The 19294-nt window shown below is 37.2% G+C and overlaps 1 protein-coding gene across 1 annotated transcript in view; it reads right to left on the bottom strand.

Moving 5' to 3' along the window:
• PDGFD (platelet derived growth factor D) overlaps nt 1-8847 on the bottom strand; it is a 324582-nt gene extending 315735 nt beyond the window's left edge. Inside the window, exon 1 of the mRNA XM_036742726.1 lies at nt 8302-8847. Within this exon, the coding sequence (XP_036598621.1) occupies nt 8302-8425 (124 nt within the window). The 5' untranslated portion in view covers nt 8426-8847. The remainder of the gene's footprint in view (nt 1-8301) is intronic.
• Between the last annotated feature and the right edge of the window lie 10447 nt (nt 8848-19294).

The following is a 19294-nucleotide window of genomic DNA, read 5'->3' as shown; positions in this document are numbered from 1 at the left end:
AGGATTTAGATTGAGGCATATGTGTGTGTGTATGCACATGTGTGTATATGTATTTATATATATTATACACATGTGTATGTATGTATGTGTATTCACATACATACACAGACATATTGTACATGGCCAATACAGAAATATGTTTGGCTTTACTATGCACATTTGTTACGAGAGTTTTGTTTTTCTCTCCTTTAGAATGGGGGCAAGGAGTATAGAAGGAAGAGAAAACAGATTTTTTAAAACTGAAAAATAATGAGTGTAAAAAAGCTATTTTGCCAAAATATAAACTATATACACGATATTCCTGTCATTTTTACTACTTTAATAATCACGTTAAAGAAAGAAATGAAGTTAATCTGACATGACTTTTTCTTTATAAACCTTGAAGATTCTTTGTAATCGCTGCTTTACTTTTAAAATATAAACTAAACATCTCTTTAATGATTCATGCTAGGAATTTTTATGGTAGTCAAAGACAACATCATTGGTCTATAATCTGCAGATTTCTTCAATTTCTGTTCATGAAAATCAAGATAACGTTTGAGTGCTGAAATTTGGTTTTCCAAAATTGAGGACACATGTCACACTATGTACAGATTTTTCTTCATCATCATCACCATCATCATCATCCCACATTTGCAATTGCTGAAATTTTGGGCTTTCCTTCAGGCCCAGTGCAGGTGCCAGTTCCTTCAGGAAATCTTCCTGACACCACTTTGATTAAAATTATACCTGGGCACGTTCTTATTTCCCAGCATAATGTAAGCTCCTCAAAGCCAGGGTGGTGTCACTTGAGATTTTGTATTCCTAGTACCAAACATACTGACTAACATATAATAGATACTTTAAAAAATAGGTGCTTTAAAAATAGATGCTTTAAAGAAGATATTTTCTTGAATTGAGTCTTTACCTTCTTCCGTGTTTTAGAGTGCTTTGTCTGGATGTCTTTGGCAGCTAGGTAGAGCTGTAAGTACTGCCAGACTTAGAATCAAGAAGACCTGAATTTCAATTCTGACTGAGGTTCTTACTAGCTTTGTGCCATAGGCAAGTCACTGAAACCCTCTCAGTCTCAGGTTCCTCATCTTTAAAACAGGATTAATAATAGCATTCATCTCATTGATTGCTGTGAAGTTCAAGTGAGATAACATAAAGCAATCTGCAGAATGGAAAGTGTTTTAAATGTTAGCTATTAGCTCTTCTTTGCATTATCACATCTGTATACACATCATATTTCTCTTCTTTATATTCTAGGGAGTAACCAAACGGTCACTGTATAACTAGGACTATATGCCTAGCCCAGTCTCTTGTACATAGCAGGCAATTAATAAATATTTGTTGATTTAATTTTTAATTGTTTTGAATGAAAGCCATCTTTCAAAAATGAAAGCCAGTTCAGCAAAACTCTCTGGCCCCTAAGTACGCAACCTTTCCCTTTCATTCTGCATAAACTATCAAGATGCAGGTCTAATCTATCATCTTTAAATATAATTGTATATCTCAGCATAGCTGGAGGAGGGGAATGAGGAAGAATTACTAAATATGCAACATCCATGCTGCTAGAAAGAAGGAACTACTCATGCATGGCAAAAGATCAATCCTCCAAAGACATCCCCTACTGCATATGTGTACTTTAGAGTCCCCTTGTGTCACTTCTTTACTTATGACTCACATTTGGTCCATGGAGAATGGAACAGAAATACTGCATGGGGAGTATGTTTTCTCTGCAGTACTTCTTTTGGATTCCTTCCCTTCTGCCATCAAATATTATTCCCCTGCAGCTTTTCTTCAGAATCTTTCCTTCATTAGAGTTAATAAAAATATTGCTTTAAAAAGATACAGGATCCCTTTTGGAGTTTACTATCATCTAGAAAAGTTATGACATATATAATGGGTTATTTTTTGTCAATCAAGTGAATTCAGTTACAACATCAACTGTTTATTGTCAACAAGAGGGGCCTCACAAGATCATCAAAATTATTCCCCCTGACTTGGTGGCTCCCCTCTATCCAAAAGATGCTGAGTTTTAATTGTGGTCACCTTTGGACACCAATAGTTTGAAGGTTGTAGACTTAAAGTAGCCAAGTTCCAAAAGCTCCAAGAAGCCAGAATACTGGAAGCAATTGGAAGCGATTATGTCTTACCTTCCTCAACAATTGAGGATATCTCAAAGTGGAATGGGCCACCTAGGGAGGCAGTTGATTACCCATCATTAGTGGTCTTCAAGAAAAGTCTCTAGATGACCACTAGTCAGATCTGCAATACTGGGCATTTTTTTCATAGGTTGTATATTAAGGCCCCTGAATTCCTTCATAAATGTGACCGTGTGATTAATTCTGATGTCCCCTACCATGCACAAGAATGAAGAAAATTACCATGGACCTCAGTCTTCCTTTGAGGAGGCTAGAAGAATTCTCTTACCATCACCCTACATTGTCAAAATATCTAAATCTGAACTTTTGCTGAAAGAAGCTTCCAGGAAAAGTAGCAGAGGGTAATTAATAGGATCATATCCCTAAAGATGGATGAGACCCAAGATACAATCTGGTCCAATTCCATCATTTTACAGATGAAAAAGCTGAGGTTGATTTGTGTTAAGTGATTTTCCCAAGGTCACACAAGCAGTAGAAATAAAAGGTCAGATTTAACCTAGGGCCTCTGATTTGTCTTTCTACTGTACAACTCTAATTGACTGCTTTGGGTGCATCTCAATTGCCAATGAGTGCCTAGGCCTTCCAGCCATGGAAGATAGGCCAAAATAGTTTCAAATTCTCATCAAATGTAACTCCTTACCCAATCACCAGCAGAAAATGCCCCAGCTCAGCTCAAAGATCCCCTTACAATTTGGTAACTAAACGATGGAAACTCAATGGTTCATATTTACTATAAACAGAAGTTCTCAACTTGTTTTGTGTCATAGACCCCATTGGCACTCTGGTTAAGTCTACTGACCTCTTCTCAGAATGTTTTTAAGTGCACAAAATACATAATAGTACATAAAAACAAATTATATTTAAATAGTTATCAAAATATTTTTAAAATAAATTTATAGACCCCAGATTAAGAACTCCTGTTCTAAAGTGAAGCCAACTCCTGGAAATGCCCAATACTAGTAAAACCAGTGGAAAAAGGGGTCAATAGTAGGACATCATGAGTCAGCTCCTGGGACTTTTTCTATTTTGGTAAAAAAAAAAATAGAATTATAGAACAGGATCTTAGAGCCACTGCTCCAAGATTCATGAGACAGTTTTAATGAATGGAGTTCAGAAAGTGAACCACCTAGAAGAAAATGACATAGAATATGACTAAGTTCCCTAAACAATATACAGAAGTCTAGAGCATTGCACAGGATGTGACTCTGAAGCCAAGAATCTTCAGAGTGGCACAGGGGAGCCACTCAGCACTACTTATCAGAGATCAATGACCCCAAATTGTATTTCAGAACAATAGGCTTCATTTTTATGAACATAAGAGGGAAAAAGTAGAGTTGCATGAAGGGACATTCAGAGTAGGCTAGACACAGTAGGCATAGCTCTGATTCACATCTGGAAGGGGCATTGCTCTATTATGAACTGCTCCACTCCATGGAGCCCAGACATCTATTAAAGTCTACCTGTAAACTCTTTTCACTACATTGAACAATTCTTATGAAGTGAAGGTTAAATACCAATTAAATATGTAATCATCACAATGTCCCAGCAAGATGTGATTTTAATACTCTATTTATTAGAAAGCATTCACGTCAAAATTTGTGCATCTAAAAGGTAATCTTGCCAATAGGCTGTCAGACACCTTTTAAGATAATGTTTTACCAAGTTCTCCTTTAAATTTTCATGCTCTTTAAGGTTTTGTCTTTGAATCCCAGTCATAGAGCTATTATCAGTTGACATGGTTTATTTTTGAAACAAATGATTGTTTACAAACAAATGCAACAATTATAGTAATGGAGCTTGTTCCCCCTCCCCCACAAGAAGTAAGAAAAATTCAAGTCCATTCTCTTTATTGCAAAGGTAGGGGACTATAGGGCATATAGAATCGGAAGTGGTCAATGTGTTGTTTGGATTTGTTAAACTGTTTTTCCCCTTTTTGTTTTTTAATCTTTGTTACTGGGTAATAGATGGAAAGAGAACAAATCTGGAAATAAAGTTTACATAAAAACAACAAAAATAAAATTAAAATGAACTTAACAAGTACTGTAACTGTAAGGACACCATTAGGCATACCACAAATACAACAGTTGATTCTTACCTATTAAAATATAAAATGCTGAATGGTTCTAAATTGAGTATTTGAGTCATCCACACCTGTACTTTCTGAAGGCAAGAAAAAGTCAAAAGCATGTCAGCTGAAGAGGTTGTCCGCAATTTTAGCATACTTAGCTGGAAGTTGTACCTCGTTAGGTTTAGTAATCAAAAAAAAAATCAAATCATTGTTACTCTCTTGATCTTGATGCTGAATGCTATCTTTAATTACTATTACAAAACTCCTATCATTTCAGGGACTAAAAAAAGAAAATCTGGAATCTTTTTCCCCCTAGAAACCTAGAAATGTAGTTAAAAACTAAAGCAATTTGAATAACATGAAGAAAGAGTACTACAAATAATAAGTGACAATGAAAAGGAGAAATTACTAATATAGTATATAATCTTTTCAGTCTCCTAAAACTTTCTTCTTGAAGATACACAATCTAACCCCATTATTCAAACTACCATGGTTAGCTGTTAAAAAAAAAATTAAAAGGCAATGCAGACTTAAGTTTAGGACATATCTAAAGAAGGCAAAGGGGAAAAGCCAAGAGGATCAGATAACAGGAACTGAGTCACTACCCAGGGCAGGAGAGGACAACTGAGCAGTCCATGCTGACACCTGCATGTGCAATTGCCACATCCTTCATTAGGCTAACATGGTAGCTCTGAATGATCTCAGTTGCTGATGCTATGAGATCAATCACAATGTCTTTGGTCCTCCCTTTGCAAGGATTATCAAATACACCCTACAGATACAGCACAGAATAGCCAAAAAAGCACTGGAGTAGTAATCTGGAGAGCCAGGCTGTGGTCTCTGCTGATACCTTATGATCATGTGGCCATGTACAAGTCACAATCTCCTTGAACCTCAGCTTCTGCAGCTAAAATTATAGAGCTAAAAATCAGTATCACCCATCTCCCAATATTACTATTAGGAAAGAACTTTTTAAAAATTGTTTTAGGAGAAGTTGGGGTTTTATTAAGGGGACCTGTCCTTATCATATCTACTTGGGGGCTGTGCATACAGATCTGTGATTTCATAGCTGTTGGGAACTCACAATGAAGACTCTTCCTCTATCGCACTTAGAGAGTTGCTAAAGTAGAGAGTTGGAATACTGACTTACTTAGTAGGCAGCAAGCATGTGTCAGAAGTAAAACTTGAACCCAGGTCTCCTGAGTCCTATACCAATCTTTTAGCTAATATACTTGGTAGCCTTTAGTTTTTCTTCTTATCTTCTCTTATTTAATAACTTTGGTAACTGCCACTCTTCCACCTCCTTTCACCATCACTCCCACACTTCATGAGCAAACGTGGCATGAGGGAAGAATGGAGTCAAGTAGGCCTCATTGTGTTGCCTTTCAGTGTGATGACAGCTCCATATGTCATTGGCTTCTGAACTTATAAGCAGGAACCATGATGAATTTTAATATCTGTATGGGAATTGTAAATCACTGGTATTCAGTATACCAGATATCCTAAAGTAATAAGTGGCTCTCTAGTTGTTAAGCATCATTGTTATTGTTCACAGGCTTGGATATTTCCCCAATTATATTACATTAATTTTGCAAGCCTATTATTTACAATTATAAGTGTAGTGGTTTAATAACTAGCTGACCAAGGACCTGATTTAATAACTAGCATCTTCACACTGCTTTAAAGTTTGCAGAGCATTTTACATATGTTAACTCATTTCATTTGTTTTAACCCAAAGAACTACACAGTGGTGTGTATGGCAATGAGTTAAGCATCCTTGGAACTAAAATACCATTTATTAAGTGTCATTTATTAAGTGACCACTTCAATGTACAGATGAAATAGCTTGATAGCTTCACCAATTCTGATGCCTCTATAAAGAGGCCACAAGTTAGTTCTGTTTAGGTAGGAGTAGAAACCATTTACAAAGGAATTCTGCTCTAGCATGCTTCCTAAAATCTGTAACTCTTGTCATTTAACATAAGCCACCATTTGCAATCCTTTTCAAAATGGATGCTTTCCTTTTGGAATTACCCAAAATATATGTTCAACTCATGATCATTAGTTGCACACTATATAAATTTATTTTGTTCTCTTTTCCTTGCCATCCTCCAACCCTTATCCCATCGTGGATGGCTCTGGCTTTTGTAAAGCCTCAAGTTTTCTGGGCTGATCAAAATTTGAACTAATATCAACTATTTCAGTTGTTGTTTAAAAGGGTTAGTTTTAAATGCCAGGAAATCCAGGGCGAGTTTCAAAATTCTGAAAAAACAAAGTACTCCCAAATCTACATCCATCAAATATCCTAACAATTGAAACAAAGAATGAGTAACTTTCCTTCCAAGAGGTCATACTCAAGCATGCAGATCAATCTGTCAAGATTTTTTTTATAGTTGACTCTTGATTTTGTGAACAATTCTTAGATACTTCCCACTCCTCCCCTGCCCTTGAATGACTTCTTGTAATTGATACTTGGAGATATAGGATTATTACCAGTTATAGCTAAAAAAATTGAAGATGAAATATAATTGTCATTCAATAAAAAGTCACAAGAAAACTTTTATTAAAGAGTTTGAATAATGCAATATTTCACCTTGGGGGGAGAATTCAAGAATGAAATCTATGAAATCTTAAAGTTCTAGGATCTGGCATGGTTGCACATGAAAATAATCTTTGCCTCAATATTTCTTTCAAAGTTCTACACAATTGTTGTATTACTTTAAGCAAGGATTGGAGGTAATTAAAAATGTAATATAGGAGCTTCTTACATGAAAGTGCTACGTTGAAATGATCTCATTCCATGTAGCACACTTTTGGATAGGAGACTGACTACCTTTACAACAACAGACAAAAACCAAAACAAAACTTTGTTTTTAATGAACATAGCATACCCTAAAATCCAGAATCTTGTCATCATCCAAAAGCTAAATAAAGGTTTCTTTCCATAAAGCCCAAAGGTCCCTTAGTAAAGCTGAAGTTAAGTAAACATAAGAAAGTTCTTCCAAGTAGCAGTACATACTATTAATGGCACCAAATGATTAGTATCTGCCAAGTAATCTAGGTTTAGAAGTTTCTAAGCCACAAAAAGCATAACAGCAGAGATATTAAGAAGAAGCTGTGTCCAAAGAAAGACAATGTTTACTTTCCTGGGAGAGTATAAAGTCAGGGGGAAAAATGCAGGGAGAGATACAGATACATCAATACAGGTGGGTATCACGTATTCCTGTTACCTGCCTAGAATGCATACTTTGGATGTGAAGTACAGAAAGAAATGTTGAAAAGGCGTTCTAAAAAGTGTATAAACTCAACTACTGCCTTTGGGGAGTCTTTGCCCTGGGATGAGGGAACACTCAAGGTGAAACTCCATCTCTGATTGAAACCTGACTTGAGACAGCTGTTTCTAGGACTAACCTCTGCTCCTTGCAAAGAGACTGCGATCCTTCTGGGAAAGAATCTGAGGCTGAGCCTAACAGTGCCTATCAGGACCAGCAGCAACTGCTGGCATGCTAATCTCCTTCCCTGAAATACTGATACCATTTCAGAACCATCCTGAACTTGAATGAGAAATTCATTTGCAGGGAATGGGGTCTGCAGAGTTTTCTATTGCCATCGCTTTCTCACCACAAACTTTGCCCTGCTATTCTTGAGAATAGGGTGTTTTTATAGTTGTTTAATCCTAGTTAAAACTGCATTAGGGTGTCGACGATGACAAAGCACTACTTTAACAGAAAGGACCCAAAGCTCCATAGCTGCGATTTCTTCACTCATCATAATCACCAGTACTCACTCCTAGACTTGCTAGTCTAAGAAGTTGGGAGTGAGACAAAGAAGCGACGCAGTCCATAACTTTCAGCAATTGAAGGAAGCAAACCATCCTGGTAACTGGTATGGCAGAGTAACTGGCCACTGAGCGGAGTGAACCTTTTGAATCTCCCTTATGGACAACTCACCCCAGCCCCAGCTCTACTAGGGTGAAACTGCACTGAATGGGTGGAGGGAGCAGGATCTCCACCCCAGCCCACCCCTAACCCCCGCAAAGCCTTCGGCGCTTAAAGCAATACGAAATAAAGTTTGAGCTTTACTTACCATCTCGCCTGAGGTTAGAAGAGCGCAGGGCTTTAATAGATCCGCTCTGGGGAATCGCCAGAGCGTCCCGATAACTGCAAAAGTTTGCGCACACTACAGTGTACGAGAGGATGAGACGGTACATCGGGATTCGCGTTCCCGGGTCCACGTTACTCCGAGAAAAACCTGGGCTTCCCCACCAAGGGAGTCCTGCACCTCACTGCTGCCTGCCTTACAGTCGCTCCACTGGAGATAATCCGCGGCCGCCGCTGGTTGTGCTAGTCTCCGAGTTCTCCCCAAACTTCCTGCATGTTGAAGTTCGTGAGCCTTGTGTGACTGGACAAAGAGCAGGTTGATTTCCTCCCCAAAGCCCCTCCGGTGGCCAGCAAGGGCAGCTGCAGAAGGAGGATCCAGATGTGTCTGTGCGGATCCTGGTCCAGACCCAGCGTGCGCTCCTAACGGAACCCCCGCAGCCGCTGCTGAAGTCAGCCTCTGCCCTCGGAGCCGCGCTTACAACACGCTCTGAGAAGCTAGAGGCTGGAGTGCAAAAGCTTCCTTCAGGCGACTGAAAAACTGCCCTGGCTACTGAGCATGCCCAGTGTCGAATTGGAAATAAGCTCTTTCCCTCTTGGGGGTCGGACTGTGACTTTGAGTACAAGGGAGAAAGAGTTAGAGAAGTAAAGGAGGACAGAGCTTGAGACAACACCTGGAAAAGGAGAGAAGCCTGGGAGGTGCAGGACTAGAGCCATCTGTCCCGTTCGCATTCCACTTGTATCCTCTCCTGCCCAGCCCACAGTGCCCAGCCCTCTCTAGGTTTATCATCTCAACATTGTCCAACTTGAATAACTTTTTTCTTTTCTTTGGAGGTGTAGGGGAGGAGGGGAATGACCCCAGGTTGACGATGCTCATTCATTCATTCATTCATTCATTATTCAAATGTTCATTAAGAATCCACTATGTGCAAGGCACTGAGTACTAAGGAGCTACAAAGAGAAGACCATAAACAAAACAAGATGTTATTTAAAAGATAGTGTGGTATTATAGAAAGAGTAATGCTCTGAGACTCAGGAGAGTTTCCAGGTTTTATTCTGCTACTTGTCAGTTGACAAGGCATCTTGACTCTATCCAAGATTCTCAGAATCCGTTTCCTTGCCTGGATAATGGCAATAATATCCACCCAACTTACTTCACAGACTTGTTCTCAAAATCAAAGGAGAGATCTCCCTAGAAAGTGTTTAAAATCTGAAATGTGGGAACCTCAAGAGCACTATTTTGTTCAACAATACAATAGAAAAGACGGATAAGAACATCAAAGCTAAGTCCCAGAGCCATGGTCTTTGGTGAGAATAACTCTGGGACAGAGCTTCTTAATTTTAGCTCCAGTAAGTTTTTTAAAAAACAAACATATTTTGATGACTTTATCTCCAAAGTATTTTATTTTATGAATTTAAAAACATTATTCTGAGAAGATGTCTATAGGTTTCACCAGATTTCCCAAGGGGACCATGACAGATGAAAAGTTTAAGAACCCCTGTTCTAAGATATCTGATTTTGGGGCAACATTAGAGCTCTACATAGCCTCTGAATTGAAGAAGCTTAGTAGTTCCTAGGCTAGGAAGATCAAGTCAACGCAACAGTAAAGGCCGCTCTAGCTTTGATACCCTGTTGAATTGTATGTGTAAAACATAACCCCTTTTCAGAAACTCTAAGATGCGAATGACATCACTAATTTAATTTGGATATGCTAATTCACAAAATGACTTTAAGAGTTTTCTATCTTGTCATCTGAAAGCCTAGAAAAGGGTGTTCCTAACCTCTTTCATAACTTGGAATTATGGGAGGACAGGGAAGAATACCCTGCCTAGGAATAGAGAAAAAAAAATCCAAGGGAAAATCCAAGTGTCTATAGAAAAGACCAGCAGAGTTGTTACTACAATGAGGTAAACATATCAAATACCCAATATTAACTAGAATAAATACTTAAATTAGAACATAAATCAGTTGAATAAGATGAATGAGGCTCATCAACATGATGGAATGTGATGGAAAGCTTAATTAAAGGATCGGAAGACCTGAGTTCTTTGTCCAGTCTATGCTCTTATGTGTTTATCAGCATATTCCCTTATGCTTTAGTTTCTGTCTACTTAATGGGCTTTAGTCTCTATTCACCTTACAATGTTGTGAGACCTGAATGAAATAATTTGAGTGAAAATACTTTGAAAAATTAAGAATGTTATACAAATGCAAAATGGTATTATCAGAGGGCAGCTAGGTGGTGCAACATATAGAGTGCCAGGCCTGAAGTCATTCTTCAAATCTGGCCTTAGACACCTAGCTGTGCGACCCTGGACAAATCACTTAAACCTGTTTGCCTCAGTTCCTCATCTGTAAAATGAACTGGAGAAGGAAATGGCAAACCATTCCAGTATCTTTGCCAAGAAAACCCCAAGTGGGGTCACAAGGAGTTGGACACCACTTACAAACAACTGAACAGCGCCAATTATCATCAAACATTAAGATCTTAGCTAACAACAGCTCTCATTGCCTCTTCATGGGCTATGATAACAACTATTTTAGTAGTCTCTCTGCTAGCACTTTTTTCTCTTTCCAATCCCTCTTGCACACACTGCTGTAAGGGAAGCTTTCTAATTTTATTCCAAAACATTACATAAACTCCTTGTCCAGGGAAACTGAGCTCTGTACCTCAAACACTCCAAGCTGATTTCTTCCTCTATACTTTTTACTCTCTGCAGAGAATGTGACCTTCCCCCTACTTGTGTTTGTCTGTTGAAGATCTGTCCATCCTTCTATGTCCAAGACAAGTCCTTGCTTCTCTGTGGAGACTGCCTTTATCTCCTACAGACTATGTTAATCTTTCTCTTCCCAAAACTCCTGAAAAGCTCCTGTGCTCTTCAGGAATTAGAGCTGAAGGGAACACTGGAGATCACCTAATTGAACTCCTTCTAAAATTTTTATGAACTAAGGAAACTGAGTCTCAGGGTTTGAAGACTTGCCCAATTCAATTTAATGCAATCATTTATTAAATGTCTACCATGAGCAAAGCACTATGCTAGACCCTATGAATGCAAAGATACAGTTTTTGCCATCATAGAACTGGGGAGATGACATTTACATAGATAAACAAATTCAAACTAACTTGAATAGGAAGTGAACAATAACTAAGGCAATCAGGAAAGGCTTGTTATCAGAGGTGGGGGAGTAGGTGTGTTCTAGGGGGGCATGGGAAAGCATGCTGATATTTTCAGTTATCATCTCAAGTGTAAAAGGCATGGAAGAAAAGCAAAGACTATTTCCATCTCTCTAACTTAATGTGAAGTCATATTTAAAGTGCTCTTTTCTGTATGAATCCAAAACCATCCATTCAATTGCAAAAAGTGACAGCACAATATAGAGCATGATAACGTTGCCTAAGATGAACTGAGGCCTGGGAAAGACCTTAATTTTGAAAGCCGAGGTCACCCACTTTTGTCTTGCCGCTGGATTTCAATGACTTTGGAGGAGAAAAAGAGTCTGAAGACCTGCCCAGCTGTGCCTCACTTAAATACAATTCACTCCCAAGTCAAAACATCACCCTCATGAAGGATGGACAACAGTAACAGCAACAAATTACTATAAGAATAATGTTGCATATTTTACCTGTAGACTTCAAAGCTCCTCACAGAAAAACATACAATTGCTGCCCTTGTTCTTAATGAACAATAACAAAAATATTCAAGAACCTAGAAGTGATCTGATTTTAGCTATTTCCTTCTCTCTCTCATACAACTACCACCTAGGATCAGGCTTTGCTAGCCTCTGATCTGGACTACTGTAATAGCCTCTTACATCTGCAATTCGAATTAAGTATGGGAAGGTAGGCTGAAGCCATACTAGGAATTGCTTTAAATACTAAGCTGGGGAGTTTGTATATCGTCCCAGAGGAAATAACTAAATGTTGAAGATTTTTAGGCAGGGATGTGAAATGGTCAGAACTATGCTATACAAGATTATTTTCACAGCTGTTTAACATTCTAAGGTCTATTTAGTCCTATGTGTTATTTTACCTTGCTAAGCACCAGAACATCAGAGTTTGCCACTGCCCACCCCTCCCAGCCAGGAGCAGTGCCCTTTGGAGAGTCAGAGATTCAATTCCCTTACCCCATCAGAGTTAACTATTAAGCTTAGCTTAAACAGAGTTATCTGGACTGATAATATGATCATGGATTTAGACCTGGAGGGGACCTCAGAGACTGTCAATTCCAAAACTCTTCTTTTTTCATGTGGGAAAACTGAATTGGCCCATGGTCATATATGACTGGTAAGTGGCTGAGATAGATATTTTGGAGAGGCAATTGGGGCTGAGTGACTTGCCCAGGGTCACACAGCTAGTCAAGTGTCTGGATTTGAACTCATGTCCTCCTGACTCCAGGGCCAGTGCTCTACCCACCATGTCACCTAGCTGCTTCTGACAGAATTTGAACTCAGGTCTTCTTAGTCCCTGTCCCCTACACTATTCTGTCTTGATGTTTGGAGAATGGAGGAGTCAATCCTTACTTCATTCTCCCATATTAACTGTCTCCAAGCACTCAGATCCTTCTTTATCCCATGGAGCAATCCACAAGGACACTGGAGCCTTAGCTAGTGTGAGCATCTTGCCATCTGTCCTGATACCACTTCCCCCTGAGTACTCAGAAAGAATAACTAAATAATACTAACATTGCTGCTGGAAAGAATATGGTTATCTATTGCCCCGTGGTTTCACTTACAACCCCTGGCACTGCCTAGACCAACGGTTCCTTATCTACTTCTTAATGGATGCTGTATCCTCTTTAGTCCAAAGTCTTTCAGGGTAGAAACTATCTTTTATGGTCCCTTCGCTCAGAAGGAAAGAGTAGGAGTAGGAGATAGAGTTTGAGGCTTAGTTGAGGAAAACACATAGACAAGAGAGATAGTGACTAGAGGCCAGAAGCAGTTTAATTGAGAATTTCCTCTGAGAGCAAAGAGTCAGCTGTGAATTCAACAGAAAACTTACGCTTAGTATTCTAGGGTTGGATTACAGAGAAGATTGTGAAAAGGAGATAAAAGACTTCAAAGTACCACAATATTGGAGTTGGGAATGGATGAATGAATGAAAGTAAGTAATTATTAAGTACTTAATATGTGCTAAGCATGGTTAAATACAAGCAAGCAAGCAAGAAAGTTCCAGCCCTCAAGGCACTTGTATCCTGATAAGGGAAGACAATATATAAAAGGGAGCTAAAGTTGGAAAGTGGGGGAAATTAGGGAAAGTAGGCACATGGCAGGAGAGTTTCGAAATGGCTAAAGAAGTGGGCAAAGCAGTCGAATTCTGGGCAGGACATGGTAAAAGCTTATCTATTAGAGCCCAGTGTCTGGGAATAATTGTGATCTTTTTTCATCACATGCTTACCCCACATATATGTTTAAGTGCCATTTTTCTTTAAGATTGGGCCTACTCAGGAATGTATGTGTAGAGCCCATAGCCGATTGCATGCCATTCTGCAGAGGGAAAAGGAAGAGAGGGGGAGAAAATTTAAAACTTATGGAAGTGAATGTTATAAACTAAAAATAAATTAATTGATTTTAAAAAGTCTACACTTTTTCTGGATGGTCTACATATTTGTGGAAATTTTACTGGGGGATAGATGGGAATGTTTTGTAGGTATCATTTTTTATTCGATCATGTTAGTAAATGCCTTGGCTATGAGTTAATTGTATCTACTATCTGACAATTAATTAAGCACAAGCAAATCAGTGGGGATTCTTGAACTATAGTTTTAGGAGGCCAGATCCATAGGAACCTATAGGAGTAGTCATTATCCTTGGAGAAAATACAAGAAAGGGGAATAATCTAGGGTGAAGGCTACATAAATCACTTGAAAACAGTGAATGCTGTTTATCAGTTTTAAATCCCAAGCGTCTCACATTGTACTTTATCTTCAGTAAGCACTTAACAAATGTTGACTGAAATGCCCTGAAGAGTTCATCTCAGCTACATTTTCAAGAAAACCCCCTTTTTCAAACTTACATCTATAACATCAACTACAATGCTACTTGAGTGAATGAGGAAAATAGAGTAGCAAAAGGAAGATAAGATCCATTTTCTTGGCTGCAGTCATTCTCAGACTAATTTACTAGTGTTAAATTTAACACTGCTTGGTTTGGTTTTGTTTAAAATATCTGTTGGCCAGAGAGAAACACTTGAGAAATTAGTTGAAGTGGTGTCAAATGTTATAAATGTTTATTCTTATTCAGACTAATCTGTACAGGCTAATTTGCATTTGGCTCATGATTTGTTCAGTGACATATGGTTACAATTTTTAAAGAAGATATTTCTATTCTTTAGGTAAAAATGTATGGGGTCAGAATATAATAAATACATTCCTGTATTACGGCATTTATCCCAAGTAAATGTTCTAACTACAGTGATTTGATAAAAGGGTAGGTTATGATGGGACACTACTTTTTATCTTTGAGTGTACTTTTCCCCCTCATGCTGAAGACATTAAAATGATATTTTCCATTACATTTTAAAATATGCTTTTGTTCTTTCACTGTTCATAAAAATCACAGAAGGAGGAATGAAATGTGAAAATCTTTTGAAAATCTTGCTTTAGTTTCAGTTATCCCAGGGACAATGCTCCAATGTCTCATTGGTTCTTTCTACATTATTGTATTTAATTCCAAGTTTTGATTAAAGGAAAAATAAAATTCTTTAGAGAGGCACACTTACAGCCAGTAGAATGAAAGGGTCATTAGGAACCAAGATTTTCCAGTACTCTATAAAGACTTACCAAAGAGAAGGAAAAATTTACAAATACACAATTAAATTTAAAATAAAGAAAAGAAAAAAACCTGGAAATTGCTGGTATAATAAAAATATACGTAATAACACAACTGAAAATAAAAGCACCAGACCCAAAACAAATAAAAAAATAAGTTATTGAAAAATATATCCTGAATTTTCCCTGAAATAGTCAAAATAAAGGGTAATAAAAAAGAATCAACAATATCTCAAAAGGAAAAGCCCAAGATCAAACAAGTCTAGGCACATGACAGTTAAACTCCTTATAATGATAAGGAAAAAAAATAAACTACATAAAAATATAGAAAACACACACACACACACACACACACACACACACACACGCACACACAAGATCCTATCAGTGCCAATTTGCCAAGGTTAATAAAGTATTTTCATAGAAAGAGAAATGCAACATATAGTTCAGTATGTTGTTTAAAGGTAGGAAATGGACAACTGCTGATCATTTAGACTTTAAAAAATTTATAGAGAAAAAGGGAAGTAATCTCAGTGGCTATGTACTCCAACCTGAACTTGATTAGGCATCTTTTCCACAATACATCTAACAAAGAGTCATCCTGCCTTTGTTTGAAGATTCTTTTTTTGTGAGAAGGTTATCACCTCTTGAGGCTACTCATTGGTAATACTATTAATCTATTCTAATTGTTAGGACATTTTCCCCCCAAATTCCCTACTCTGTAACTCCCCCCCCCATTTTTCCTAATTCTGTCCTCTTAGCTGAGCAGAACAAGACCAATATTTCTCTGAAATGCTTAAAGACAGTGATCCATTGAATGTTATTCTTATCTAGTATAAATATACCTAGTTTCTTTATCTATTCCTTAACATGATATGGTATCACAATCTTTCATCTGGGTGACCATCCTCGGATATTCTCCAGTTTGTCATTGTCCTTAAATTGTTCTTGAAATGAACACAATAGTACAATGTAGTTTGAACATTGCAGAAGACAGAAAGATTGCACCACCCTGGTTCTGGATACTATGTATTTGAGGCCTTCTATTTTGTTAAATGTTAAGTGTTTTACATGATACTTTGCTCTTCATTTTATCTTTATTTATCTTTGTTTGTGGTCATTAAGTTTATAGTGAAATATTTTCACAAACTCCAACCTTTCTTGGTTTGGTTCCAAGACAAAAAAATCTTCCTATTTTTCCTTACTCGCTTGAAATTCGTCCCACCATTATTTCAACCATACAGGCTACTTATTACAGAAACCATTCCTCTGAAATGACTGGCCATGCTAGTATAGCTCCACTTCATCTAAAAAGTTCTTCCTTATTAATCATCCAACTCAGGTTAAGACAAATATAAGTTTGTCTTTCCTTATGGTTTCTCTCTATCTTTTTTTTATTAGACTTGTTACCTTTCATAGTTCAAAAATTATTTTCTGTAGTAGTTATTTTTCAAAAATTTAGTCAAGAAACAATTGTTCCAATAAATATCTGTGAGCAAATATTTTTAAATCATTTATGTTATTAGTTTTTAAATGTAAAATTACTCTAGCTCTTAACATATTGACTTTGCAAACATACTAATAATCTGTTTTTAGATGTTGGCACTACAATGTGTCCAGTTTTAGATCTTAAGGAATAGAAATATAGATACATATGCACTAAATCTTATTCTATGGATTTTATTAATATATCAACCATAAACAGTCACACAAAAGTATGCATGAACACTTGTGCCTATTAGCTCTGCTGAAGCCTAAGTTTCTCACCTGTCTATTTTGGTCCCTCAGAGACAAAGTAGCATTGATGACAGGTCCAGAAAACCCTACTCCTTTCTGCAATTACAGGCTTTGGCTAACACCAGTAGAGTGGAGAAAGAGCCATGTTTTATATGTAGGAGGGAAAAGGAAATTGGAGCTTTTTCTCAAATATATCAACAGACCCCAGTTGTGTGTATTACCAACGACTCCCTCCACAAAAGGTCTCCCAGAAAGCTACCCCTGGTTTGAAGAACATTGAAGATCAATATCTATTCAAAACTATGACTCACATATCTCCATTGATATATTTTCTTTTATTAGGCCAGTCAGGCGATACATCAGTTCAAAGAAAAAAATAATAAAAATGAAGATCAAAATGTATCAAGAAAGATTTTCCCCTATACAGTGATAGACTCTGTCATAGATTATGCAACCACCTATGGGTAGTGGACCTGCACAGCCAACTAGAGGACACATTTGGGTGAATACATATTAAAAAGCCACACATATGATCAGGCAACAGGTATAAGCAGGGCACCTTGCACTTCAGACAATGAAGTATCATAGATGTTCTTTGGCGATGACATTACACTGTTCTTTGCTGGCTATCTTTAGTTAGTTGCCACTGCTTTCTGCTGCCATCTGCTGGTCTTCAACTGTCATGTGGTTTCTTCTCATGCGGGAAGGGTCTGTCACCTCCACAGCTATTTTTGTTTTTTTTATCACACAATCCCCCACCAGCAGCATACCGTCAGCATACTAGAAAAGTCTGTAGGTATTTAAAATTTGCCTGTTAAATTTCTCTTTTCCCTATTCTTAGCTAAGGAAATACTCTCACTCAAACCTTGAATTAAAGTCTGAAATGTAATACATATCGTACCCTTGGGTCATTAGATTTGGTCCCCTTCAAATTATTCCAGTTAGCAAAATTGTAAAAGAATTGGGTGAAGCTTGGATAAGATTTTTTTTTCAGTTCCCATAATATCCCAGATTGCCATGTAGATCAATTTGACAATGAGAATAGAAAAAATAAAAGGCTGGGTGGAGCTTGTGAACCTGTCAATCTGTGCCCCAGGCCCCCTCTGTCATTCCTCAAATTAGAAGTCAGAATTAAATACATAAATGAAATCAAGTTATTTAAAATTAAAGAGAAAAAGTAAATTCAGAAAAAGGCAAGATTAGCACTGATATTTTAGAATTGTTTGCAAAATTATTTTGAATAATGCTTTAGTTTGGGAAAATTGAGTATTATTCATTTCATTTTAAAAAGCAAAGACAAAATGATTTTGATTTGTGTTATGTGAAACCAGAGAATAAAATCAATAATTCATAATAGAAAATTTCCTACTTTCAGTTTTCCTGAATGACCTAATTATTAGTAAAATTTAAAAAATGTTCATACTCCAAATATTTGGAAGTGATAATTAAGTGATATTGAATAATCAACTATAAGAAAACTATATGATGACCATTTTATGTCATATTATTTTTGCTTCCAACATGTTAAGATTTTGCTGCTTTTAATAATTTTCCTCCTTTTCCCTATAAATGGCTTCAATGCTATAACTATTAGATGTAACCTTCTTTTTTACCCATTAGAATTATTTCGTTATAACAGGCTTGATCAACATCTGAACATAGGATGAAAGCAGCAACTATGAAGGTCAGATTGCTGGGGTAGATCTAACCAACTGGAGAACTATTAATTGCTTCTGAGTAGGCTGGTCCAATGTAATAAAAATGGCAATTTGACCTCAATTAATTTACTTATGCAGTTCCATGCCAATCAAACCACCAAAAAATTATTTTATAAGGCAAGAAAAAGTTATAACAAAATTCATCTGGACAAACAAAAGGTCAAGAATATCAAGGGAATCAATGGAAAAAATGTGAAGGAAGGCAGCTTAGCAGTACCAAACTTCAAACTGTATTTCAAAGCACTAATCATCAGAGCAATCTGGCACTGGCTAAGAAATAGAGTGGCAGATCAGGGGAATAGATTAGATACACCATATACAATAGTAAATGACCATAGTAATCTAATGTTTCATAAACCAAAGAAATGATGAGTACGAAGGATTCAGAAAAACCTGGAAAGACTTATATGAACTGATACAAAGTGAAATGAGCAGAATCAGGAGAATATTGTACACAGTAACAGCTATATTGTATTATGATCAACTGTGAATGACTTAGCTATTCTGAGCTACACAAAAATCTAAAACAATACTGCAGGACTTATGCTGAAAAATGCTATCCACTCTGCTATCCAGAGAAAGAACTGATGGAGTCTGAATGCAGATTGAAGAATATTTTTTAATACTTTCTTTTTCTTTTTTTTGGTAGGGGGGGTATATGTTTGTGTTTTCTTTTGCAACATAGCTAATACAGAAATGTGGTTCATATAACTGCACATGTATAACCTTTATCAAACTGCTTGCCTTCTAAATTGGGAG

Source organism: Trichosurus vulpecula, chromosome 2, assembly GCF_011100635.1.
Source record: "Trichosurus vulpecula isolate mTriVul1 chromosome 2, mTriVul1.pri, whole genome shotgun sequence".
Taxonomy (NCBI): domain Eukaryota; kingdom Metazoa; phylum Chordata; class Mammalia; order Diprotodontia; family Phalangeridae; genus Trichosurus; species Trichosurus vulpecula.
The sequence above is the reverse complement of the archived record's forward strand: the minus strand, read 5'-3'. Positions and strand labels throughout refer to the sequence as shown.